Source organism: Phyllostomus discolor, chromosome 3, assembly GCF_004126475.2.
Source record: "Phyllostomus discolor isolate MPI-MPIP mPhyDis1 chromosome 3, mPhyDis1.pri.v3, whole genome shotgun sequence".
Taxonomy (NCBI): Eukaryota; Metazoa; Chordata; class Mammalia; order Chiroptera; family Phyllostomidae; genus Phyllostomus; species Phyllostomus discolor.
Genome location: NC_040905.2, coordinates 172,623,744 through 172,651,731, shown reverse-complemented (window position 1 = coordinate 172,651,731; position 27,988 = coordinate 172,623,744). Strand labels below are relative to the sequence as shown.

The window sequence follows — 27,988 nt, the reverse complement described above, 5'->3', positions numbered from 1 at the left end:
ACCAAAGAAGCGGTGGACCGGCTAGGAGTTAGGCTATGCTGAGGGTGCGGCCATGCTGAGGGTGGAGCCATGTCGGGGGCGGGGCTACGGAAGCCGAACAAGGTCCGGGTCACTGGGCAGAGGAAGTGTGTGCTCGCCGGTGCATTTCCGAGGGCTGGGGCTCTTTCCCCGCCAGTCCGCCCTCGCTGCGCTCCAAGCCCGTAGTCGCATTCATTTCCACCCTCACCGCTGCCACCGTTGCTCTCGAGGCGGAGACATATCCTCCGAGTTGCCAGGCAGCTTCTGTTGGGTCAGCAGCGTGAAGGGATAGACCCTGCGTGGCCCCGGCGCCTCCCGGGCCGTTGTACTCCCGCCCGGCTCGCCGGCCGAGCTCCTGCCCGACACCCCCGGCTGGTCCGGGGGGCCGGGCACCACCTCCACGGCGGCTTTGCTGGACCTGCGGCCTGGGCCTCAGTCCGCACCCCAAGCGGACGGCGTCATGAAGCATCTGCCGTATTTCTGCCGCGGCCAAGTGGTGAGGGGCTTTGGCCGTGGCTCCAAGCAACTGGGCATCCCCACAGGTGAGCGCTGGAGGGTGCGGAGCCCCTGAGGCTGGGGCGCGTGGGAGGTGGACGTCAGCTGGGGCTTAGGACGGGGGTCGGGCAGGGTCTTGGGGCTGAGGACAGTGGTGACACCTTCTCCTCTGCTTGTCTCTGCTCGGTTGAGGCGGAGGACCTTTGATCAGGCTGGGGAATCAGGTCCTGGCCGGTGGTTTTGAGTTTCCCGGGGAACTGCCTTGAGGGATGGTGAGGGCAGGAAGCTGGAGCTGAGTTTTGTGGTCCCCCTTTGCAGACTCTCTATCCAGGTGTGATAGAGCTGCCTAGCATGGCACGAACCTTGCCCATTACAAAACATAATGTGGGCAGATTGGCTGAATTTTCATGCCAACTGTAGGGTTTTGTTGTTTTTTTTTTTTTAATCTGTTATTAGATTGTGTCCAAGTGATCACATAGGCAGTTGAATGAAAATCAGATCTCTTTTTTGATCTGTCTACATTAGTTTTAGTAGTCCGGACTTGAAGGTAAGCGTAATTCATTTTTAAAAATATAGTCAGGGCTGCCCCCAGACCTATTAAAGCAGTCTTCGAGTTTGGAGACTAGTTATGTGTATTTCCAAAATGAGAATCTAAGTGATTCCAAAAGACCAGGTCTAAAAATTCCAGCTGTTCGTGTATTTGTTGTCTTCTACCTGGAGAATGTGATCTGGTACCTTGTTCCTAACTTAGTAACATAAAGAGGAGAAATTCGACCCAGAATATAGAATGGTGGGATCGGTACTCATAAGCAATCTTGTGAGCTTAATTATTTAGACTAGCTTTGCGTGCTATTTTTATGAGTAATATGATACCCTTAACACTCAGGATATTTACTTCTGTTTTTAAGCTAACTTTCCTGAACAAGTAGTAGACAGTCTTCCAGCTGACATATCCACTGGCATTTATTATGGATGGGCCAGTGTTGGAAGTGGAGATGTCCATAAGATGGTGGTGAGCATAGGATGGAACCCATACTACAAAAACACAAAAAAGTCCATGGTAAGAATGCATTTCACTCTCTAACTGAAAATGGGATGATGATTTAGAGTAATATGTGGTATTAGGTGTACATATAGTGGAATGGACGTACCAGTGGTAATCACAACATAGTCTAAATTCTAGAATTTTTGGCAGCATATTTGAAGGATTTAAAAGTGAAGTATTTAGTTACTATTTGAATGGAATAACTTTACATCCTTTCACTTTTAATCTGTTTATGTCTGGATCTAAAGTGAATCTGTTTTGAGTGTGTAGTTGAGTCTTCTCTTTTTAATCAATCTGCCTTTGATTGGGCAGTTTAACCCATTTACATTAAAACTGATTACTGATAAGGGAGTTAATGCTATTTTGCTATTTGTTTTCTATATGGCTTACAGCTTTTTGGGCTATCATTTTCTCCATTACTGCCTTTTGTGTTTAGTTGACTTCTTTGTAGTGACATTTTGATTCCCTTCTGATTTTCTTTTGTGTATTTTCTGTACATATTCTTTGTGGTTATTATGGGGATTCCATTTAACATCCTGAAGTTACATAAGTCTAATTTGAATTTACTCCAACTTTAATAGCATATACAAACTCTTTTTTTTTTTTTTTTTTTTGCAAATCCTCACCTGAGGAGATACATATCTACACATACATACACCGAGCGAGAGAAGAAATTACATTTTTATACACTGTGCCCAATAACATAAGTTAATAATTTTTATGCATTTATTTCTTAAATCTTGTAGAGAACAAAAAGAGTTGCAAACAAATTATAATAATATTAATTTTTATAACTGCCCATGTATTTACCTTTGCTGGAGATAAAAGTCCTTGAAGAATATGTTTCATAAATTCAGCTTGCCACAGTTTATGTACTTCATTCACCCTTTAATTACTTGGTCACTCTGTTAGCGTAGAACTGCTTATTATGTGAATGGTGCTTTCTGATAACATGGCGAGGTAATTTCCCCCGCTCTTTGAAACCACTTCGAGGTGTACTTTCTGCTCCTCTCCTAGGACCCACATAGCTGATGTGCTTAATCTGCTAGATACAGCTGAATCTTTTGATTAGCCCAAGTGTGCAGCAAAAACAGTTACAGTTCATCTAAATTTCATCCTCTTTGAAGAGTTTATAGAAGAGAAGTATGTCACAGTTGGGAAATCACAGGGCTAATACAGGCATAAGCAATAGAATTGGCCCCGAATTGCTTAACACTGTGTTCAACATTTCTCTTATTTTTGAGTGTTAGGGATGTGAAAAATATTTGTTGGCATAAATAAAGAAAAAAATTGATGAAAGAACACACCTTTTCTTTTTTTGGTAGAATGAGGGAGAAAATAAAGGCAGGGAAGGCTACTTTGACTAATTTTTATTTATTAGCTATTCAAGTAACAGAACTGTTACTACAGAGCCAGTTAAGGAATGCCTTGAAAGTACTTTCATAGTTAGGAGATACTCAATTTTCCCTTGGGAGGAGGTTCATAAATTTCAGAAGTTTTTTTTTTTCTTCTTTGCCAATAACAGACATATATGATGTGCCTGTTCAAGACTTTTTCTATTTTTAAAGGTTTCATTTATTTATGTTAGACAGAGGGGAAGGGAGGGAGAAAGAAAGGGAGAGAAACATCAATGTATGGTTGCTTCTCACATGTCCCTACTGGGACCTGGCCTGCAACCCAGGCATGTGCCCTGCCTGGGAATTGAGCCAACGACCCTTTGGTTTGCAGGCCAGTGCTTAGTCCACTGAGCCACACTAGCCAGGAGCAAGACATTTTCTTTTTAAAAAATTGAATTATCTGTCTCAGTGACTTAAGTTCTTAATATACTCTATCTAGATCCAGTTCCTTTTTTGGGACTATTTATAAATTGCAAATATCTTTTACATTGTGCTGCTTTTAAGAAATCTTTGCCTCTTCCAGAGTCATAAAGATATTTGTAGATTTTTTTTCCCCTAAAGGCTTAATTGTCTTGCTCTTCTCATCAAATGGATTTTTGAGTATGGTATGAGGTTAGGGTCAAATTTTTTTTGTATGAGTATTGACCCAGCCCATTTATTATATTTTGTTTTATTTTTTAAAAAGATTTTATGTATTTGTCTTTAGAGAAAGGAAAGGGAGGGAGAGAAACATGATCAGTTGCTTCTTGCACTCCCCGGAATGGTGACCTGGCCCACAACCCAGGCATGTGCCCTGACTAGCAACCTTTCAGTTTTTGGGAAAATGTCCAATGCGCTGAGCCACACCAGTCAAGGATTTATTGAAATCCCTACCAGCCCATTTATTGAAAATGCTACACTCCCTGGCGGCACTCCAGTGTCAACTCGGTCTTAAATCAAGTGACTTTATCAGTGTGAGTCCAAAACAGGCTCATACATTAAATTGGTCTATCTCCTAGTTTATCAGTAGGCCATTGCCACATTGTCTTAATTTCTGTAGCTCTATAATAGGTCTTAATATTTGACCATATAAATCCTCCAGTTTTGTTTTCAAGACTTCTTGGATAATTTTGGCCTTTCACATTTCAATATAAATTTTAGAATCACTTGTCAGTTTCTGTCATTTAAAAAAAACCTAAGATTTTGATTGGCATAGCATTGAATCTGTACATCAGTTTTGGGGGAAGTAGACATTCTTACCATTTCTCTCAGTGATACTTTCTAATAGTGTCAAGGTCTTACATATTTCTTTTTATTCAAAATTTTACTGAAAAGAAAGACTGAAAGTCACATTTATTGGTTCATAGTATTGGGTTGTCCAAAAAGTCTGTATGTTTTTTTCCATAAAATAAAAGGCATATATTTCATTTCCACCAAACGCTTTATTGATTTGGATATTTTGAGTATGTCGGCTCTCTCCCATGTGGTATAACATTGACTGTTTTCAGTTAATGTCTTGATTTGATCTCTGTCAACATCAGCTTGTCTAACCAACCATGGAGCACTGTCCAGTGAGAAATCTCCAGCGTGAAACTTTGCAAACCACCTTTGACATGTTCGATCAGTCACAGCACCTTCTCCATAAACTGCACAAATCTTTGTTTGCATTTCAGTTGTGTTTTTACCTTTCTTGAAATAATAAAGCATAATACACCAAAAATGGTGCTCATTTTCTTCATCTTCATATTAAAATGGGTACACAAAAATTCAGCAATTTGGATAAATTTTAATGCATGCTGATATGACAGCTGTCACAAACAATCTAACAAATTTTTTTGAATGAAGTTAAAGGCAACTTAGCGCTACTAGAGCCATCTTACAGGAAAAAACACAAACTTTTTGGCCAACCCAATACAAAGCCATGGGGCACCTTATGTCTTCTAACTCAAACCCCTCAATTACAGACAAGAAAGCTGAGCCCCAGAGAGGTTAAGCTATGCCATTAGCTAAATGTGCAACTTGAGACTTTTGATCCTTAACTTATTTTTCTTATTGCAGTACTTTCCTTCTCCTAAACACTTGGAATTTAACATAGTATTTAAGTTCAACTCTTCTATAAATGATTTCATTATCTAACAAAACCAAAGCTTTGATAAAGCTTTAAGAAAAGTTTTTTTTTAAAAATTTTTTTATTTTTTATTTTTTTAAAGATTTTATTTATTTAGTTTTAGAGAAGGAAGGGAGGGAGAAAGAGAGAGAGAGAGAAACATCAATGTGAGGTTGCTGGGGGCCATGGCCTGCAACCCAGGTATTTGGCCTGACTGGGAATCGAACCAGCAACACTTTGGTTCGCAGCCCACACTCAATCGACTGAGCTATGCCAGCCAGGGCTAAAATTATTTTTAGAGAGAGAGGGGAAAGGAGGGGGAGAGAGAGAAAGAGAGAAAAGAAAAGAAACATTGATTTGTAGTTCCACTTATTTATGTATCGGTGATTCTGGTATATGCCCTGACTGGGGATTGAACTTGAAACCTTGGCATATCGAGACAATGCTCTAAACAACTGAACTACCTGGCCAGGGTCTAAAAAGTTTAAAGGAAACAATATCCATGTTTCCTTTTAAATTGTTTAAGTCAGTGTTCCTTTTTTTAATGGGCTTCATAAAAATCCATAAATTCCATTAAGTGTATATAGGGTGAAATTCCTATATTTGGTAGGAAAGAATTACTCAGATTTTCATGTTTGATTTCTTTTAAATAAGCCATTCTTATTAAACATAGTATTTCAAAATATACCTCTAGTCTCAAGTTAGTTACATGTTTCTAAATTGTGTAACCTTCCAGTGCTACTGTTCTAGCCCAGCTTCAACTGTCTTGGGTGTTTGCTTGCTCTTTAGATTCGTTTTCTGCCTTTTTGAACTCAGGTTTCTTCTTAGTAGGCGCCTACTAAAATTCTGATTTTTCCAAAGTGTTTTTTACTTCCTGCACCACTTTGCTTCATTGTGTGTTGTGTGTGCCCATACATCACATCATTCCCGGATCAGGAGCCAGCTTGGGCTCTTCTGCCCTGCATCGCCTTCAGCTTCGTCCAACCCTCAAAAGTTTCTCTCACTGAGTGTGTTAGAGACACTCAGATCCTGATTAACTTTAGAACTGGGTCTGTTATTGGTAATATCTCTTAATACTTTACTCCCTTTTTGTTGTCTTTGTTCAGTTTTTCTGCCTTGCTAAGACTTAATTACTTTGCTGCATGTTGGTTTTTTCTATAAACAGCAAATCATACCTCATTTGTGGTATAACATCTACATTACTCAGTAACGTTTCTATGTACGGTCAGGAGCCAGGGACAGGAACAATGGAAGAATTCAGGAAAAACTCCATTTAGATTTTAACCTGTCTCAAAATTTAATGAGGGTTGTTTCATTTATGTGTATATTTCAAATTTTAGGTATTCCGCAATCTGGTGGTAATTTTTCTTTTAAACATTTCTTGACTGTAGGAAACTCATATCATGCATACCTTCAAAGAGGACTTTTATGGGGAAATCCTCAGTGTCGCCATTGTTGGCTACCTCAGACCAGAAAAGAACTTCGATTCTTTAGGTAAGTTTTTAGTTAGATTATCTTTTTTTAAAAAATATTTTCTCCTAATTTTTTAAAAGATTTTATTTATCTATTTTTAGAGAGGGAAGGGAGGGAGAAAGAGAGAGAGAAACATCAGTGTGCAGTTGCTGGGGGCCATGGCCTGCAACCCAGGCATGTGCCCTGACTGGGAATCGAACCTGCGATCCTTTGGTTCGCAGCCCAAGCTCAATCCACTGAGCTACAGCAGCCAGGTAGTTAGATTATCTTAAGTATTACTATAGCTACTTCTGCTTCTACTAGTAAGAACCGTAGCAGTATAGATCACACTTGAGCATTTAATGTGTGCCAGGCATTGTTGAGTGCCTTAAAGGAATCAACTCCTTCCATTCCCACAATAACCATATAAGGAATTTATTCTGCCCGTTTTGCAGATGAGGAGATTGGCACACAGAGGTTACATAATTTGCCCAGGGTCACATAGTAAGTGATGGACCAAAGATTCAAACCCAGCAGCAGGCTGGTTGCCTCTCCAACCGTATGCAGTTCAAATCTTTATTTCCTTTTCATATTTTAAGGAACAAGTAAGAATTAATAAGCTGTAATGAATAATGGATGCTTTGCAATGCTTGCTGTGAGAAACAATCAAAAACATTGTATCCACCCTGGCTGGCGTAGCTCAGTGGATTGAGCGCGGGCTGGGAACCAAAGTGTCCCAGGTTCGATTCCCAGCCAGGGTACATTCCTGGGTTGCAGGCCATAACCCCCAGCAACCGCACACTGATGTTTCTGTCTCTCTCTCTCTCTCTCTCCCCCCCTCCCTCCCTTCCCTCTCTAAAAATAAATAAATAAAATCTTTAAAAAAAAACAAAAAAACATTGTATCAAGTATCTTAGTATGGTGTGAGTTTTAATTGTAGAGTTTTGTTTATAAGAGTAAATGCTGAAGAGAATTAATAGTGAATATTTGTTTCTTCCATTTGATATTTGCAATGTACTTTTTCGCTGATGCCTTTCTCTAAGAAATTGCAATAAGATTAGAGACATATTTTGTGTGCTATGGATTTTTTACTTAAGTCTGTGAGAACAGTTACTGGGCAGCTAACTTCTCTGTTCTAGAGACACTGCCAGCTCTGTGTAGTGTTTTTAGGAGAGGTTGAACAAAGGGGTAGTAAAAAGTGTAGGGGTGGTTTTCATCATCTTCACCTGGTTTGTTCTCTGCAGAATCACTTATTTCAGCAATTCATGGTGATATTGAGGAAGCTAAGAAACGGCTGGATTTACCAGAACATTTGAAACTCAAAGAAGACAATTTCTTCCAGGTTCCTAAAAGCAAAATAATGAATGGCCACTGAGGAAAAGTCATCTTCCTACTCATTCATTGTTTTCCGGTGTTTTACTGCTCATAACTGTGCAGTCTCATCTTGGTTAAAAACCAAACATTTTCCTACATCTGTGAATCAGTTCAAATAGTACAATGTAATTATCATTATGGTCTAAGTGTTCAATTAAACCCATCATGTTATAGTACTAAAAAGATTCATTTTAAAAATCAAGATTCTTTTTATGTAATGTGTTGATTAAAATTACCACTAGAAAGGTCTTAAGTGTCTTATAAGGAAAATGAGATATATATAGCTATGGGTAAAGAGGCAAGTGAATAGTTTGACATGAATACTAATTCTCATGGTAAAATACTAGCATGTATGTACTTGTATAACGTGCTGCTACACAGAGACGGCTTATGAAAGTAAATGTGATAAACAGAGATTTGATGGTTTATTATAAACCTAAGGGGGGAAATCATACTTTGTAATTTCGATATTTTGTGCATTAAAATATTACTACAAACATGAAGACTTGTAAAATCTTAATGAGTCATTTTCTTTATGAGGTCCAATTGTGTGTGTGGTGTTTTTTTTTTTTACAGCTGTCTTAGTTCTAATTGGTCTAAACTCCTTCTGCCAATCAGTTTTTTCTTTTGGTTTATCTTTTAAAACATCAAAATAAGTGTTTTTCGAATTTGTAGTTTATTTTTGTGTTATATAGCACTTTTTTTAAGAGGAGACACTCCTCACCATTTTTCTTGATTTTCTTTTTTTCCTTTAGGTAATTGCCATGTCAACTTTTTTTCACTCAGAATATCCTAGGACTTACAAGGATTGCATCTATCTCTACCATTCTATCCCTTCACTATACAAAAAGACCCTGAAAGCTTCATCTTTAGTTTCTACAAAGCTTAAATGAACATGTAGCAGTTCACTTTTCTATACCAGGTTCTTAAAGAATAAAAAATACTTGTTCCTCCCACCCCAGGGAAAGTGTTTTAAGGGCCCATTAAACTATGGAATAGAAATAAAGTTTTAGCTAATCCTCACGTTATGCATTTTTTCTTCTTAACAGCTAAGAAGTGGTTTTTGGCCACTGGAGACTTGTTTATATTGGCAGGAAGTTGACATCTTTGGATACTTAGGAAATTAAGATTATAGGTTCTTTTGGCCCCTGAAGCAGTACATTGTATTATTTACTTTGGCGCCAGATTTGGTTGGGGGATAGAGACAGGTGTATAAAAGGTAATTTTTTTTGTCAGTCTGTTCCATGTATCCATGTCTCTTTCCTTTTTTTTTATTGTATTTTTCTCCATTACCATTTAGTCCCTTATGCCCCCTCCCCCACTGCAGTCCCCACACTGTGTCCGTGTCCATGAATCCTTTTTCCTGTTTGCTCAACCCTTCTACCTCCTAACCTCCCCTCCCACACTATCAGTCATCTGCTCTCCATCTAGGAGTCTGTCTCTGTTTGCTGGTTAGTTCAGTGTGTTCATTAGATTTCACATATGCGTGAATCATAGGGTGTTTGTCTTTCTCCAACTGGCTTATTTCACTTAGCATAATGTTCTCCAGTCCATCCATTACAGATGCAAAGGGTAATTAATAGAAGACAGTTATAAAGATAATGTATTATAAGTAACTTTCACTTACCTGCACAGAGCACTAATTTTAACCAAAACATAAGGTATTTAGGATAACATAAAGTTGATGTTGGGGAAAGGGAAACATGGATACATTCAGTGGGATTGTTTCACTTTTTGATGTATGAATTTGTGGCAAATAACATAGTGTGTCTTCATTTCTTCTCTATGAAGATACCTACGAAATGTAATTTAATGTTAGAAATCCTAAACTTGAAGGAAGCCTCAGTTACCAGTGGCTTTGTGAAGCAAAGGTAAAACACGTGCTTGTTTGGATAGATTGCTGCTAGTTATGTCCTCAGTAAGTGTGTGAAAGTTTTAATATTTTGTTGCCTTATATTTTGTGAAATTGCCATCACTTTTGAAAATCATATAGTGTGTATGTTAGCAGTTAGGTAATACCACCTAATGTTCTTTTTTTAGTTTTGGTTTAAATACTGATGTATCATGAGAAATTGTAGTAGTACTATTTTTGATTGGTTTGAATGATTTCAGGCTTTGAAATAAATCTTGACTAACTGATGTCATAATTTTGCTTACCTTATTTATTCATTCATTCAGTATACAGTTGACACTCATTATTTTATATTTATTTCAGGTGTATAGCACAGTGGTTAGGCATTTATGCAATTTGTGAAATGTTCCCCCCAATAATTCCAGTACCCACTGGCACCATACAGAGTCATTACAATATTATTGACTGTATTCCCTGTACATTACATCCCTGTGACTGCTTTGTAACTACTGACTTGTACTTCTTAATTACTTTACCTTTTTCACCGGTTCCCTAATGCCCCTCCCATCTGGGAACCATCAGTTTGTTCTCTGTAGGTATGTCTGTTTCTGTGTTGTTTAGTTTGTTCTTTAGATTCTACATATAAGTGAAATTATATGGTATTTGTCTTTCTCTGTCTGACTTATTTTACTTAGCATAATATTCTCTAGGTCCATCCATGCTGCTGTAAATGGTAAGATTTCATTTGTATATATGTACCTCATCTTTATCCAATGATGAACTATTAGGTTGCTTTTGTATCTTGGCTATTGTAAATAATGCTGCATTAACATAGGGGTTCATATATCTTTTTGCATTAGTGTTTTGGACTTTTTCAGATAAATAACCAGAAGTGGAATTGCTGGGTCATAAGGTAGTTCTGTTTTTAATTTTTAAGGAACCTCTGTCATGTTGTTCGTAGTAACTAGGCCAATTTACAGTCTGACCAACATTGCACAAGGGTTCCCTTTTCTCCGTTCACCAACACTTGTCGATTTATAATATGATGGTCATTCTGACAGGTGTGAGGTGACATCTCATTGTGGTTTAATTTGCATCTCTGATTAGTGATGTTGAGCACCTTTTCACTCCTCTGTTGGCAATCCATATGTTCTCTTTGGAGAAGTGTCTATTTAGGTCCTCTGCCCATTTTTTAATTACATTGTTTGGGGTTTTTGGTATTAAATTGTATGAGTTCTTTATAGATTTTGGACATTAATCCCTGATTGGATGTATCACTGGTGAATACGTTCTCCCATTCAGTGGGTTGTCCATTTGTTTATTTCCTCTTTTGTTTCCCTTGCCCTCATTGCTGATGATGGGTTCTCCCTCCTGCCCTACTTGGAATGGGAATCTTCCCTCAGTTCAGTGTATCTGTGCTGTATTGGCTCCCTGCCTGTTGGCGGCTTAGTAGCCAGCTGAGTTATCACAGAGAGATCACATTCATATAACTTATTACAGTATATTGTTATAATCTGTTTTAGTATTAGTAGTTGTTAATGTCTTATGGTACCTAATTTATAAGTTAAACCTTATTGCCCTGGATGGGTAGCTTAGAGCATTGTCCCAATACACCACGGTTGTGGATTCGATCCCCAGTCAAGACTCGTACAAGAAGCAACCAGTGAATGCATAAAGAAGTGGAACGGCAAGTTTATGTTTCTCTCTTTCTTTCTCGCCCCCATGAAATTAATAAAAATAAAATTAAAAAAAGACTTTATCATTGTATAAGAAAAAATGTAGCATATGTAGGATGTCATACTATCTGCAGTTTCGGGCATCCACTGGGGTCCTTGGAACATATTTCCCACAGATGGGGGAGGGGGTGCCCACTGTGCAGTACTCCGATTGCAAGGCACTTAACAGAAGGGGGATGGATATATTTGAGTGACATTCATAAATATATGAATTCACATACCAACTCCATAATAGTCCAATGTCTTGTATTTTTACAATCACCTTAGTTCTTAGAATGTAAGCTTTTAGAGGTCTTGAACTATATTTTAATTTCATGAATACCTATATGTGTATAGATAGTCCTCTGTATATAATTATACATTAGTTAGAAACAACTTATCTCTGGTATTGGGATCTGACTACATCAATAGAATTAGAGCTTCACCAGGAACCAAGCTTGTGGGACAAATACTTCTTGAAACTTCCTTGGCCCTGCCTCTTTTTAGTTTCATTTCATTGTTCAAGGCAAAAATCTATGTTGTAGATGAAACCTCTAGGGCTGAATTTTGTTATCCTTTAAGACCTAGTTAAAAATCATGGATATTAAATGATACTTTTCTCAGAGAAAATTTGTAAATTCTAAATTTTTTTTCTAATTTTTCATGAATTAATACTTTAAAAAATACAGTAAGTCACTAGAAAAACAGTCACATTTGGATATCCTGGCAATGTCAAGTGCTATAAAAGATCCAAACATTCTCAGTTTCCATGGTGGACAGTTTACAGGACAGTAACAGTCCTATAGACCATATCTCGAGTGGCCCTGTGTTCAAAACCATAAACTATCTGTAGCAGGGTTGACAAGGGGTGTGTGTGTGTGTGTGTGTGTGTGTAAAAGGCCAGAGAATGAGTTCTTCGGGTTTTGCCACGGTGAAAACGGACCATGGACACTACGTAAATAAATGGGCGTAGAGCAATGTTTCAAAATTTCACTGAGGCAGCTAGAAAGATGTGGCTCAGAGGCCTATAGTTTGGCAAGTCCTGAGTTAGATTTTTCAGTCTTTATTAGGACATGGTGAGGTGGTAAACTTTCCTAATTACAGTACAGGTTTTATGTTATTCATGTGCACATTTCATTTTGATGTATAGGTGTTTACATTAGGGAGGATAGCTGTGGATTTAAAATGGTCTTGGCATTTCCAAATCTACAATGTCTAGGTGAATTTCAAATGTTTACTGTTTTAGTTGGAGGTATAGATGATCCCAATACACCAACACTGGATGTGTTCCCTGCAACTGAATAGCTGAAGCCCATACACCTGTGTCTGGTGGGGCGTGCCTCTGGGAGAACCTTAGCCCTCCTCCATGGGATTAGTGTCCTTACAAAAGCACTCCAGAGAGCCCTCCAGCTCTCCTTTCACATGTGAGGATACAGGGAGAAGGCAGCGGTCTGAGAGGGGGAGCAGAGTTTGCCACCCCAAAATATACCTTTTGGGCTATTATTTTAAACTGGTTATGTTTAAGAAAAGAAAGACAAAGGAAAAACCTTTGACTTTCCCTCTAAGTGCCTAAAAGGATTCACAGGACTGCTCCAGGAAGGGAGATCCCATCCCAGATAACTGTAATGTGAGCTAGGTGTGGTAGACAGGAAGGAGCCTAGCAAGGCCTATTTGGTCAAAAATCTCCCTGAGTCCCATTTCAAGATGGCCCAACAGACGTGTGTTTACTAAACACGAATTCAAGCATCTCCTTGTAAATTGTCTGCCTTCCCTTAGTCATCCTAGATCCCAGCTTCCCCTTCCTTAGTCCAGAATGACATTTACACCTAACTTTGCATTACTGTCTTTGGAATTTTCATGCTTAATGTGACTTCCCTGTGCACATGTATTAACACTTGATTTTCTCCTGTTAATCTGCCTTATGTCATTTTGGTTATTAGTCCAGCCAGAAGAAACTGAGTAGGAGGAAAAATTATTTTTTCTCCGGCACATCTGCAACCCAGAAGAGGGCTCTCACCAGAACTTGATCACTGGCACCCTGGTCTTGGACTTCACCCTCCGGAACTGTGAGAAATGTTTCGGTTGTACATAGTCAGCCAGGCATGCCATTTTGTTAACTATAACAAAATGTAGCCTGTAGCCTGTAGCCTGTTCAGTCTGTAGCCTGAACAGACTAAGACCCCTGACAGCCAACTTAAAATAGATGGACCTCTTCCCTTCCCTCCTCTCTCCTTCATTTTCTTTTCCCCTCCCCTTCCACTTTCCCCTCTCTTTCCTCTTCTCTCTCTAATGGAAACAGGCATGAGCAATGAATTAGGAGTGAAGTAAATAGGAAAAAAGGCATTATCCATAAAGTATCTGCAATTTTCCTCTTTGGAACTAGATTTGAGATGTCAAGTTGCCTGCCCCCAGGATATTGGTATTAATAGAGGGTTGTTTTTTTTTTTTTAAATATCAGCGCTCTAAACCAGTACTAATTCCTGGGGTTACCCAGGACAATGAGGAGAGCTGAGCTGCTCAGGAGTGTGTGGGAAGGTCCCTGTACAGTTAGGAGTCTCAAGCACTGACTGTTGCTGTCCATAGTGGAGCCTCACGTTATGAAGGGGCAAGCATAACTGAACAAATAAACCAGTATTACTTTCTTCTTTCATACTCTTGTCCAATGAGCCCATATGGTTGAATTCTCTTAAGTTAAATATAAGTATGCAATGCACTGTTACCTTTTGTCTTCTCCATAGCAGACCTAAGCCTCATGCATTACCATTTGGGTTGGGAATCTAACTGGTTGCTTATAAGAGAAACAGATTTTGGCTGATTTAAGCAGGAAAGGAATTTATTGGGAGAATCATGGGTAGCTCAGAGAGTGGATGGGAAAGCTGGAGACTGGGCGAGAAAAGGGGACCTCTAAACCCAGGGGTCAGAACCAGAGCCAACAGCACACTACAGAGCCAGTTCATTGAGGACAGTCACTGATGCTGAGCACGGGTGCTAGAAATTTACACCAAATGCCACCAGAACCACAGCCTGCACATGATTAGCATCTGATTGGCTGAACTTCAGGCACCTGTCCATGTATTACCTGTGGGGTGGGGGGGTGGGGAATGGAAAACAGTACCTGGTGGTTGCAGCTTCTGTACGGAGACATACTTTTCCACCAAGACTTATGTGGGGGGGGTTCCACCTGCAGAGGTAGCAAATAGGCCTGTGGGCTGAACCCTGGCCCACTGCCTTGTTTTATCTGGCCTGGAACCTTGTTTCTGCCCAGCAGCAGCGCCGAGCTCTTGCTTAACTGTTCAGGAGTAGTTACATTTATATAGTCCTGAAATTACATTCGACCCTTTGAAGGCAACCTCGAGGTTGATGTGGGCCCTGGTGAAAATGAGTTTGACACCACTGTCTCTTCCAGAGACTGATAAAACCTCCTTTTTAATTTGAAGAAGAAATAAAAATAATCCAGTGTTTCCCCTTTTATCTTGATTTGCAGGAAGCTCAGAGCTAATGTTCAATCACAGTAGCTCTAGTAATCACCTGGAATTGTGATTTTTGAAAATGTTCTACAAAGATCCTGAGGGCCTCTTGGAAGTGCCTTGGGTAAAGGGCAAGTGAAGGAATCTCTGCCCCTTCCCACCCTACATACTTTAAGGCAGTCTCTTAGCTTTTTTTTAATAAAGATTTTATTAATTAGAGGGTAAGGGAAGACGGAAAAGAGGGAGAGAAATATCAATCAGTTGCCCTGGTTGGGTCATATGTGACCCAACCAGGGACTAAACCTGGGCATGTACTCTGACTGGGAATGGAACCGGTGACCTTTTCCTTTTCCCAGCCAACTGAGCGACACTCATCTGGGCCTCTCCTTTCTATGGGCTCTGCTGAAGACTATGTTGATTAAAGGCCTCCATTGCTAAGTAATACTTAAGCTTCAGTTTGAATTGATTAGCTCACTTGCCTCCTCCTCCCTCAAGGTTTCCATTCTCTATTTCCTTGTCAACAACTTCATTTTGTACACATAATAGCACCATAAACACTTTCCTGGAAGCAAGTGGATATGAATCCTAACAGAGTCATTCCCACTGAGGCATTGGGGAATTTCCTGGAGTGGGTTCTGGGTGGATCCGACTAAACAGAGACCTGCTGCTGAGCCGCTCGTGGAAATTCCTGGCCGCGGGCCTCTGTAGGCCTCTGTGTCCCGGCCTTCTGGGCCTTCCAAAGATTTTCTATTGCTGCTCCGGGAGTTGATCTGCTTACAGATTTGCGGGTGTTTCAAATTTGTTAAAGGTTTCCCATCCAGTACAGTATTCCTCTCAAATGAAGTGTTGTGGGCTTTTTTTTTAATTATGTTTTTGATTCTATCTCCTCAACCCAACAAAATGTAATACTAATATTCTCAGGTTCCCCCCCGTATTTCAGAACCAGTACCGTTACCTGACCTTAGCCTGCCCAGGTGGGCCTGTTCTCTACCGTTCCCTGAAGATTTAATTTGAACTCTTCTTTGAAGTTTTAAAAGATGGAAGAAAGTGCTCTCTTGGATTCTGCCCTTTGGAACATTGATTTTTTCCTCCTTTTCAGGCAGTCTTGCAAAGGGATGGATAATATAAAATATCTAGTACTGCAACAGCTTAACTACACTGAGGATATCATTCATGTTCTTTGTAAGAGCACAGTTGTAGATGTCAAACACAGATAACTAGGTGCACACTGAACATTCAGAAGAACAGTACGTCCCCCAAAGTAACGACAGATTCAAGATGTAAGTGATTACATTCTTGTCATTTCACCTACTGGCCAGCGGTAAGTTTTAGAGTTTGTAGCAACAGCAGCTTCAGTGTGCTTTTATTTGCGTCAATTCATGGTTCTCCACAATCAGGGTGAGAAATCTAGCTAGATGTTATTACCACACTTCAGGTGAAGAAACAAAGTCAAAGATAACTCTGTGACTCAAACCATGTAGGTAGAAATTGAGCTGAGTGTGGCACACAGGTCTTCAGCCTGTTTCAGGAGGGAAGCAGTAGACTCAGGCTCAGCTGCCTGGCCCTGTGAAGTTGTGCGCACAGGACCCTGGGAGCTGTGGATGAGGGGGCGGTGGACAATGACCACCCCAAGGCCCACCAGTTAGCAGCTTTTACAGGACCTGGCAGCTCATCCTTTGCTCGTCTCTTGTCTGTACTGGCTGGGGTGTGTCAGGTGCAAGGGTAGAGTTGGCAAAACTGAACTCAGACTTTTGGCAGAGGCATCAAAAAAGCAGAAAGTTCACAAACACATAAACCTTATCAACTTGACAACTGTGGACAGGGACGAGGTCTCTGACACTGGAGCAATGAGGACGTGACAACCCAGTACACAGACTGGACCAGGAGACAGCTAATGTCCAGGGAGAGGGCCCGGACTTAAGCTCTAAGACCCTGGCAAGCTCCTTAGGCTACTTGTTATTTCATTGGCATCCATCTTTTTTTTTTTTCCCTGAAGAGCCATCATACACAGATTCTCCACAGCAAATGCGTGATACCTAGTAATCTGCAAACTCGGATTGATTAGTCCAGACTCCAAGCCCTTGCTTATTTTCTTCCTATTCCTTCCACCTATCTATAGCCCACTCATTTGTAAAGTTATATGAATACGGAACTCTTTGTCATATTCCTGGAAGATCCTGCCAAGGGTAAAATCTTTGCAATAGATGATGCTAAATCCCTCATATTCCAATACTAGGTCCTAAAAAATTCAGGGCATGCTAAGAGAATGTGACACCTGCTCCGCCCATCTCCCTCCTCCTACTTATAGAGGAGTGGGGTTGGAGAGGGGAGACAGGGAGAATTCCTTTGGAGATGAATATCAGTGTGTTCTGTCTATCCTCTTCAAGAGTATCCATCAGAGATTGTGTCCATTGGGAGGAGGGACAAAAGAATTGTATGAGAAGCTGTAGCTAGATTGGCTTCAGACAACAGAAGAGAGAGAAAGGAGGTGGCACTGTCACCCTCAGTGGAGGGGGCGAGGCAGGAAGGAAATGTGTGTCTTTACATGCACCAGATATGCCGATGTGGCTTGGAGCCATCCCTGAAAGAGACAGTAGCCTGGAAAGGTGAAGTGACCCAGAGGGCAGAGGAGGGATTTCCAGAAGCCCAGGGTCTGAAGAGCCTAAAGGAGGCTTTGGGAGCACCACACACATTGCAGTTGAATTGCCCCAGAAGGGAAGATTCAGAGAGAGGTTCTACTTTAAGCTCAGCAAGCTCAGGGTCAGCCAGGTAGGGCTGGGCTCTTTCCTCTAAGTCAACGCTTTTAAAGCTGTGTGTAATAAAATCAAAGAGTGGATTCTGAGCATCTTAAAAATAATAAGTTAGAACATGATAAAAGATAGGTAATTTGGATAAGTATTTCCTGAAACTTTTCCTACAGGTTTATGAATAGGTGTTGGTGTACATTTTATTTTCTCTTATTGTGGATCACAATCCAAAAAGGTTTGAAAGCCCTGATTTTTATTTACTCTCCTTGCATTTGGTCCTGGAGGGATTAAACAGCTGCATTCCAGGAGATTAGAAACAAGACCTCTAGGGCTGGTTTCTATGCTAGTTGTTTTTCCCCTTTGGGGCTTAGTATCTTATCTGTGAAACACTGGATAACAATAATGCCTACCTTATTGGGTTGTTACCATGATTAAAAGGATTAAACAAACTGATCTAGCCAAAGTGCTTTTTTCTTTTAAAGATTTTATTTTTTAGAGAGAGGGGAAGTGAGGGAGAAAGAGAGTGAGAGAAACATCGATGGGAGAAACATTGATCGGTTGCCTCCCGAGTGCACCCTGATCAGTACACAGCCCAGGCACGTGCCTTCAACAGGAATTGAATGGGAAAACTTTAACCCTTTGGTTGGACAATGCCCAACCAAATGAGCCAACAATGATCAGGGCCAAAGTGCTTTCAATAGTACCTGAAGAATTGTATGTACTTGAAAAATGCTAATTATCATTGTAATGGTGTTCTCCTGGCCAAAGTTAACATTGTAACTTGCTGCCATCTTGAAAAGACACAGCAAATTTTTCTCTACGTTATACAGGGTGGGGCAGAAGTACATTTACAGTTGTTACAGTTGTTAGTATGGAAAATAATACAATCCTTAATAAACAATAATTCCGGAATAAACTCTCTGTTTCTTGGACTCACAACTGCAAACCTACTTTGGCCTCACCCTGTGTGCAGAGTCCAGTTTTATTCATTTGTTGGTGATGATTTCTATGAGCAAATAAGCACTTCACAGATTGTTATGGGACAAGGGACACTGTGCTATATGCTAGGGGTACAAAGTGGAATAAGATGATGTCCCTGATGTTGAGGAACAGACTCCCAGAGAAATTCTGATTTATTTGATTTCATTTCCGTCACCCTCATGTGGTTCCTGGTATGTAGCTCTCCAGGAAACAATTGCTGAATGCATTTCCGAGGAAGGAACCAGGCTCTCCTTACCTCACCCAGGCGCAGTCTCGAAAGGAGCATGATGTCCCTGCCCTTTTTCTGATACCTTGAAGATGTGGAGGAAAGAACAGCATAGCAGACTTCCCTGCAAGTACCACAGGTCTCTAAAAGTCTCCATTTGAGGAAAGACGAGTTTGTTCTTGTAAACATCCTCTGGTGTCCACCTTATCGTGTGTATTGAAAAAAAATTTCAGGAAAAGAATGAGAAAGAAACCATGGCTCCAAATAAAGGAGAAGAGCCTTGCAGATTTCTTCTGTCGTGGCAGCTCAGAGCAGCTGGCAATCTACCAGGAAAAAAGAACAGGAGACACAGTGTGGCCTCCTCCCCCATTTCCCACATTCTCCGTTCTTCAGCTTTGCGGACAGAGCTCTGATGTCACAAGCTGAGAAGGTCAGGCTGGGTGAGTACCGCCAGCCCTTCCTCCTGTCTGCTCCTACGCGTTAGAGTGTGGCAAAGACTTCTACAAATCAACAAAAGGTAGATTGTTTTTGGTTTTTGTTTTTAGCCCAGAGACAATAGAAACCAGGAAAACTTGAAGAAAATAAAAAGACTGATTTAGGATAACGTAAAGGCCTCCCCGCCTATTGCCCTGGACAGAGTGTTTAGAGCTGCACACAGATGAGGCCCAGCGTCAGAATGTATGTGTGTGTGTATTCATTTATTTGTTTGCTTTGAATTTTATAAGTTTATTTGAGCCAAACTGATGACAGTTCTGGGAGGCAGGATCTCAAATGCTCTCATGTGTGTCTTTTTAAAAGGGCCAACAAGTTTACACGTAGTTGTTCTGCACCTTACAGGCTTACAATACACAAGGCACAGCTATGTACATTATCTCAAGTGACTTGGCCAGTGTCACACAGAACTAAGATGGAAAGGAAGATGTTTGCATTTGAAGACCAGCTCTCTTTGAATTAACCCTTTATATCTTGAAAAGAAATTCTTCCTCTTTCATATCAAGCCATCTTCCTCAGCATTTTCCTTCTATCTAAAAAGCATTTGCTTTATAGATCTTAAAATGCTCTTCATCCCTTTTTCCCAAAGCAGCCACTTTTGGTATCTAAATTTTTTACTCCCTCTTGCAGGTGGAGGTAGATGCAGTAGCTGATGTATTTTGCAAGCCTCCTGGTGCTCTGAATATATTATAGTCACGGTCAGCTTCACGGGTGTGCCCTTCGGGCAGTTGCAGAGGTCCTGATGTTTTGGAAGGGTCCCATACTTAGTTCAATGCTCCACTTCTGCCATCTTCAAAGTCTCAATAATTTTTACATTGAGCACCACAAATCATGTAGCCACCTCTGACTGACCCGACTGGTTTTCTGAGAAACCACATCCCAATGGCTGGTCTGAGAATATTGTTTGATTTCTCCCAGTGTCTACAGTGTAAGTGACATGCCTGCCTAGAATGGATTACAGGTAGACAGGGAAATAATAACATTGATGTAGCTTATTACAGTTTACAATGGATATTTACATGCATTATCTCTTTTAATCCTCACAAGTAAATGTCAAGAGTCAAGCCTATTTAAAGCCATTAGAAATTCATCTACAGAGGATGAAACTGATTTGACAGACAAACATGTCTTTAAAAGTGAAAAGTCAACAGAAACACAGGACAGAGAAATTATGCAGTGTTATACAGCTGTGCTGCAAAGGAATTACAAAGGCAATAAAGGACTCAGCATGGAGTATGGCCAAAGGGATCATGGGAGAGAGAAACAGAGAGAGACAGAGAGAGAGAGAGGGTGGGAGAGAGAGAGAGAGAAAGTGCTCTCAGCACATCCTTGGAGCATCAGGCACAAAGATCCTTCATTATCCCTCATAGTCCAGGAATAAGAAGTCAGCTGAAAATGCATTTGTCAAGGATTTTATCTGGCTAGTCACTTCTTGATTAGCAATTTGATTTGGTATTTGCCCTTTGGTTCAGGAACAGATCAACACTGAAAACACTGCTCAAGCCACCTTTATAAATTTGCTATCCAAAGGACAGGAATCTGGAACTCAGATCAAATACTACCTTTCGATAATCCCACAGAACTCAGATTGTGGGTTTTTACTTGTTTCCACCTGATTGTCTTTTTTTTTTATTTTATTGATTTGAGAGAGAGAGAGATCAATTTGTTGTTCCACTTATTTATATGTTCATTGGTTGATTCTTGCATATTCCCTGATGGGGACTGAACCCACAACCTTGGCATATTGGGATGATGCTCTAACCAACTGAGCTATCTGATCAGGGCTCCACCTAATTGTCTTGACTGTCAGATCTCCTGCCCCTACCTGCCCCATTTGCACAGCTCTGGTTCCAATGTAGCATCTGACGCTCAGGCCATTGGGGGTGCAGCACCTGTGGGCTGGCTGGATTTGGGTGGAGGAGCATGATGAGCTGTAGCTTTGTCCTTCGGATGCCATCACTAGTTTTTACTCCAGAGTTCAGACAGGCCCACTGCCCCAACTCTATTCTCATGCCTCCTTTATTTTTTTAACTTATTTTTAAATAAGATTTTATTTACTTATTTTTAGAGAGAAGGGGAGGGAGGGAAGAAGAGAGGGAGAGAAATAGTAGTGTGTGGTTGCCTCTCACATCCCCCCCACCAGGGATCTGGTCCACAACCCAAGTATATGCCCTGACTGGGAATCAAACTAGTGACCCTTTGGTTTGCAGGCCAGCACTCAATCCACTGATCCACACCAGCCAAGGCTCATGCCACTTTCAAATCCTGTATTGTATGGATTTTCCTACATGGATACAAAGTAAAAGTGACCTAGAGGAAAACTGGATTGCCATCCTCCTTCCTTTTCCAGTGTTCTCAGCATACTCCTAAGATCACCTATGGCTTTGTAGCCAAACTCTTAACATTTGAGTTTTTCAAGACTTGGAGAGAAAAAAGGGATTTTCTGTAGAAGCCTGAATTCTCTTGGACAATCAAGGTGCAGATAGGATTTCTATTAAGAAACTGTTCTGCTCTGGTTGGTGCAGTGGCTCAGTGGGCTGGGTGTCATCCTGTAGACTGATAGGTTGGTGGTTTGATTCCCAGTCTGGGCACAGGTCTGGATTGCAGGCTAGGTCCCTGGTCAGGGGCGTGTGAGAGGCAGCCAATTGATGTTTCTCTCTCATGTTGATGTTCGTCTCCCTCTCTTTCTCCCTCTCTTTTCCTCTCTCTAAAAAAATAAATAAAATCTTAAAAAAAATAAAAAAGAAAGAAACTGTTCTACTGGGGTGGAACTATGGTTGCTTTTTAGACAACACATGTCATTAAAGGTCAAGCATTTGGCCAACGTGTTTATTGAATGTATGGCTCTTTAACCAAAACTTCTATCACTTCAGTGAAGATCAAATTTAATTTTCTCCAGGTTTTGGAACAAATCACTGTTTGGGTTTCTGAAAGAACAATCTCCTATTTCTCTGTCTTCTGAGAAACCATGTAAGAAAATCCAGTTAATGATCTGGTTACTTAAAACCACTCTGTTGGAGCGTTATTTGCTTTGCCAAGAAGAAGAAAGCCTTGTGAGCAAGCACTGAGGGTGTGTCTTTGGTTCCAGATTAAGTGTACAGAGCAAGTTGTGTATGTTTTTTCCCCTCACGTAATCTTACTTCACAAATCCCTTCAAAATAGTAGGTTTATGGGAGGGAGACTATTAAGCTGCTTTCACTGCTAGTAAATTCCATTCCGGGAATCTTTAATCTCCTAACTTCTGGTATTTCTGTGACTCAAACCACCTTCATATACAAATGAATACAGGAATGGTGAATCCAATCAGCATGCCCCCATCCAGATAAAAAAATAAAAGAACCTCATACTAGGAATACTTTATGAATGGACAGAATAAGATATGAGATGTATTGTTGGAACTGAAATAAAGACAAAGTTCGTCAAGCTGATCTTAAGCCAAAATTATTATTTTTTCTTTAATTTTATTTATTTATTTTTAGAGAGAGCGGAAAGGAGGGAGAAAGAGTTGGAGAGAAAAATTGATCAGTTGCCTCTCCTGTGTACCCTGACCTGGGGACCAAACCCACAATCCAGACATGTGGCCTGACTGGGGATTGAACTGGTGACGTTTCTCCTTGAGGAATGACACCCAACCAACTGAGCCACACTGGTCAGGGCCGAGCCAAGGTCTTTTGACATATGTAGAAGTTTCCCACTTTTCAGGCTTGCCAGTGCTTTGAGAACAAGACCACAAGAAAGAAATAATACAGGACAAGACGCTACTTATCTGCTTGCTGTGTTTATCTGGCCTCCAATAACCTATCACATATAGTAGAAATTGACCTGTGATTTCAAGTTCAGGTGAAAAGTGCTTGCCACTTTACAGGTCACAGGCAAGTCAAGACAGAGACTTGTTGCTCACTCTTGCCGCACTCTACACACCCTTTTATTCTCCCAAACACTTCCCTCAGCTTTTCTCCTGAAATATCGCAGATTGCAACAAATTATTTTTCCTAACAGTCTCTGCATTCCAATGGCTTTATTGTTTCCCTTTTTCCTGAATTATTGTTTTGCTTGGATTCTCCTTCATTTTGTGGTTACTTGTACACATGTCTTGTTTTCAATATTGAGCTCTTTGGGGATAGATGATGTTGTTTGTCTTTGCTTCCTATACTTTAGCTTGCATTATTCACATAGGTGTTTAACTTCAGAAGTACACTTGAAATGGTAGTATACATGAACTTCTTTTCTTGCTTATTTTTATATGTAACTAATATAGCATATTTTGTATAATCTTTATAAACTTACTTGTAAAGTGTTGTGAAGTAGTTTTAAATTATAAACAAAAATGAACTTTTGATTGTGAACACTTTGGTTCTGCTTATATTTTCCAGCAAGGAATTAGATAATTGAAACGGAACACACATTGAAAAGACTTGACGCATTTTGCTAAATCGATTTCTAAAAGAGGTTTGTAGACTATGGTAGGCAGAATCCTAAAACGGCCCCTCACAGTTTCTCCCTCTAACCCCAGGACCCTGACCATGAAAAGGTATCCTGTCTAGAGTTATGTTGCATCACAGCCAAAGGGAGATTTGGGCCTAGTCTAATGGCATGAGTCCTTTCTTATAAAAGCAGACTTTTTTCCAGCTGGTAGCAAGAGGACAAGTCGGGACGATTCTGAGCATGAAAAGGATTCAGTGTTATGAATGTCAGCTTGAAAGGAAGAAGGAGGGACATTTACAAGACCAGAGTGTGGCTTCTCAGATCTGAGGGTGACCCCTGACCCCCAGCCAGGAAAGAAGGCAGGGATCTCATTCTAATAGCTACAAGAAACCGAATTCTGCCAGCAACCTGAGTCCTTGGAAAAAATTATTCCTCAGATCTCCCAGGTAAGAGCCAGCCTGGCTGACACTTGATTTTGACCCTAGGGGACCCTAAGCAGAGGACCCAGTCAAGCCCACCTGGACTTTTGACCTATGAAACTGTGAGATAATAAGTGGATGCTATTTTAAGCTGTTAAATGTGTGGTCGGTTGTTATGTAGTAATAGAAAATGAATGCTCTGGCTCACTCTATAGCAAGTATGTAATACATGAAATTGTCCATGTCACTAGAGGCAGCAGTGAATAATGCTCCAGAATTAATTGCATGCTATGTTAAAAGCCTTTGCTAAGGCAGTATTGATTAAATTTGTTTTTCTTTGATTGCTGATGGGAATGAGCAAAAAAAAATTGTGGTCTTCTGATAGCATTGGAGAAGGGAACTAATAAAAAAAAAGACAGGAAATTCTTGGTGAGAGACATGATATCGAGAGAAAAAAACAATTACAGAAGAAGAGATTCTGTGTAAAAAGAGTGGTGTGTTGAATCTGGTTTGTCCCAGCTTATGAAAGCCGTTGTTAATTTTTTAGAAAATTTTTAAGTTAGTTGTTAGACACAGCTATTATTAAAATTTAAGTTATACAGTGAAAAAAACTATATTAAAAACTCAGGTGACAAATATCCAAAACTCATCACTTTATTTTACATTTTATTATTAGCTATGCTATTGAGGTTATTTATATTGAATGCATCTGTACGGTAGAAAACTGTATAATGGTTCACTTTACATTTCTTTCCATCTCCACATTAAGTGACATCACAGCTGAAGCTTGACATTGGCAATAATGGGAGTATTTATATGATGGAAGCTGTCAAATGCCTTTTCTGAGCCAATGAGATAATACAGAAGTTTTAGAGACTTGGATCAGAGGTAGGGCTTTTTCCCTATTGGACGTGAACCCAAGAAGAGGTGAAGTCTGGCACACTGGCAGCCATCCTGCCAATATAAGGAGTGACCTCTGGTGAGAATGGAGCCAACATAAGATAGATGCAAGAGACAGCGATAAACCAATCCCAATGCCATAGTGTGAGCCCTATTTCCAGCAGCACCTGATCCCACTTCTAGCCCTAGACTTTTTGACTAAGTGAGCCAATAAATTCCTTTTGCATTTAAGCTAGTTTAGATTGAGTTTTCTATCATTTATAACTAAAAATAGCCAAAAGGATACAAAAGAATTTGCATCAGGTTCAGAATCACTCCTAGCCACCAGAAAGTCTTGACTGATAAGAATAACTTAGAGCGATGGTAATCTTCCTGACCTCAGTCTTGTTCTGTTCCTATATTATAATTCTGTGTTTGGCAAACACATATTTACTTTATTTAAGGATTTAATAAGCCATATATATAGATATATAGATAGATATATAGATATATCTATCTATATATCTATATATCTATAATTTTCCTTGCAGGCTGAGATCACAATGAATTAAACACTTACAGTGAGAGGCATTCTTCTCAGACTCTCTAACAGCTCCCCAGGCCTCCTCTCCTCTTCTGTGATATTGAAAAGCTTTTATTTTGGGTGACAAAGCCCCAGAAGATGAATCATGATTTCCTACCCCCCTCACAGTCATTTTCTGACCCTTTACCAGATAGAGTTGACCCTTGAATAACTTGGAGGAAAGGGGTACAAAGTCCCTCAAACTTGAAAATCTGCATTTAACTTTTAATTCTACAGTAGGCCCTGCACATCGGAAGTTAGTTTAACCCATCGATGTGAAACTCACAGATACAAAGAGCCAAGTGTATTTACTGGGGGGAGAAAAAGATCCACATATAAGTGGATCCATGATCCTAGAACCTGTGCTGTTTAAGGGTCAACTGTACTGCTCTCAAGTGTAGGCATGTATGCTTGTGTCTTGTTTTTTAACAAAAAAGTTTAAAAAGTAAAAAGAAAATAGAAAAGTCTGTAGAATAAGGATATAAAGAAAAAATATTTTTGTACAGCTATACAATGTGTGTTTTAAGCTGTGTTATTACAAAAGAGTTGAAAAGTTAAAAAATTAAAAGTTTATAAAGTAAAATAAGGTGTGGAAGGCTAAAGTTAATTTGTTATTGAAGAAAAATACCTTTTTTTTTTCAAATGCAGTGTAGCGTAAGTTCACAGTGTTTGTAAAGCCTGCAGTAGCATACAGTTGCATCCTAAGTCTTCACGTTCACTCACCACTCACTCACTGACTCACCCAGAGCAGCCTCCTGCTCTGCAAGCTCCCTTCCTGGTAAGTACCCAAGACAGGTGTACCACTGGATTTTTACTGTAACTTTTATATGTTTAGATACACAAATACTACTGCTGCAATTATCTACAGTATCTAGTACAGTAATATGCTGTATAAAGTTATAGCCTAGGAGCAATAAGCTATATCAATACAGCCTAGGTGTGTAGTAGGCTGTATCGTCTAGGTTTGTGTAAGGGCATTCTACAATAGTTACACAATTAAATGGCCTAAGACACATTTCTCAGAAAGTATCTCCTTTATTAAGTGGCGCTTGATTGTACTAGTGCATACAAAGTGCTCAGATATAGTCTGTTAATAAATCCCTATAGAATTATCTGGTCTTGATTTAATTTTATTTCCAATTTTAAAATTATTTTGCATGAACTGGAACCCTTTTTGCCCAGCCTTTTGATATATTTCCAGTCCACAAGAATGCTCTGAATATTTCCAAGTTATTTGCAAACAGAAAACCAAAAAGTGACTATGTTTTCCAAGCACGTATTTACGTATTTAGACATTAGCTAGGCCAGTATTCAACGGAAGTCTGAGAGTAATGTGACATGACTAAAAACAAAGAAGGAAAGATGTCACACTGAACCAATACACAGCATGAACCTTCTTTTCAGGCTCACATAGAGCAACAACATAATTTTTCTTGATATTTAAGGTCATCTTGACCTAGTTTAATCATTAACTGTGTATCATAAACACCTATTTTTGGAAAACGATTTCCAGGCTACACAAAGAAATGTCAAACTCAATCTATCAGAGCTTTAGAATTATCAGGAGAGATGAAAAACACAGTATAAACAAAATTACTCCTTTTTACAGGCTACCTTTGTAATCACACAGCAAGAGATGAGAAATTCTTCCATTGATATAGTGGCTATCTTACATGTATTTTTATTTATTTCCAAGAATTACAAGGGGAACTAACAGAGCTTAAAAATATTTTAAAGAAATGCTTTTAAATGATCAAAAATCTTGACAGCATATTGTATCTGTGTGTGATACACATGGTCACTTACATTTTTTTTTTAAATTAGGTCAGCAAACCACAGTCTAGTCTAATGGCCAATTCCGGCTCATCATCAGTTTTCATACTTCCATAAGTTATGAACGGTTTTTATATTTGCAAGTGATTAGAGAAAAAAATCAAAAGAAGAATGATGTTTTATGATATGTAAAAATAATGTTAAATCCAAATTTTAGTGTCCACAAATAAAGTTTTATTGGAACACATCCCACCCATTTGTCACAGATGGCTTCATTCATGCCACAGTGGCTGAGTTGAGTAGTTGTGCAAAGCCTAAAGTATCTACTCTCTGGCCCTTTCCAGAGAAAGTTGGCCAACCTTTATGAACACTGAGGAAACACTGAGGCCTTGGCTGGTGTGGCTCAGTTGGTTAGAGCATCATCCCATAACTGGAAGGTTGTGCATTCGATTCCCAGTCAGGGCACATGCCTAGATTGTGGGTTCAATCCCTGGTCCAGGCACAGGGGCATGTGATTCGCCCCCCTCTGCCCCCCACCAGCTCCTGACACAGATGATACCTG

General features: G+C 39.9%; 1 protein-coding gene across 1 annotated transcript; it reads left to right on the top strand.

Moving 5' to 3' along the window:
• The first annotated feature begins 113 nt into the window (after positions 1–113).
• RFK (riboflavin kinase) lies at positions 114–10,011 on the top strand. Its single transcript, XM_028513204.2, has 4 exons — positions 114–560; positions 1,422–1,573; positions 6,433–6,535; positions 7,738–10,011. The coding sequence occupies exons 1-4, from the start codon at positions 479–481 to the stop codon at positions 7,866–7,868; spliced, it is 468 nt and encodes a 155-aa protein (XP_028369005.1). The 5' UTR covers positions 114–478; the 3' UTR covers positions 7,869–10,011.
• The last annotated feature ends 17,977 nt before the right edge of the window (positions 10,012–27,988 follow it).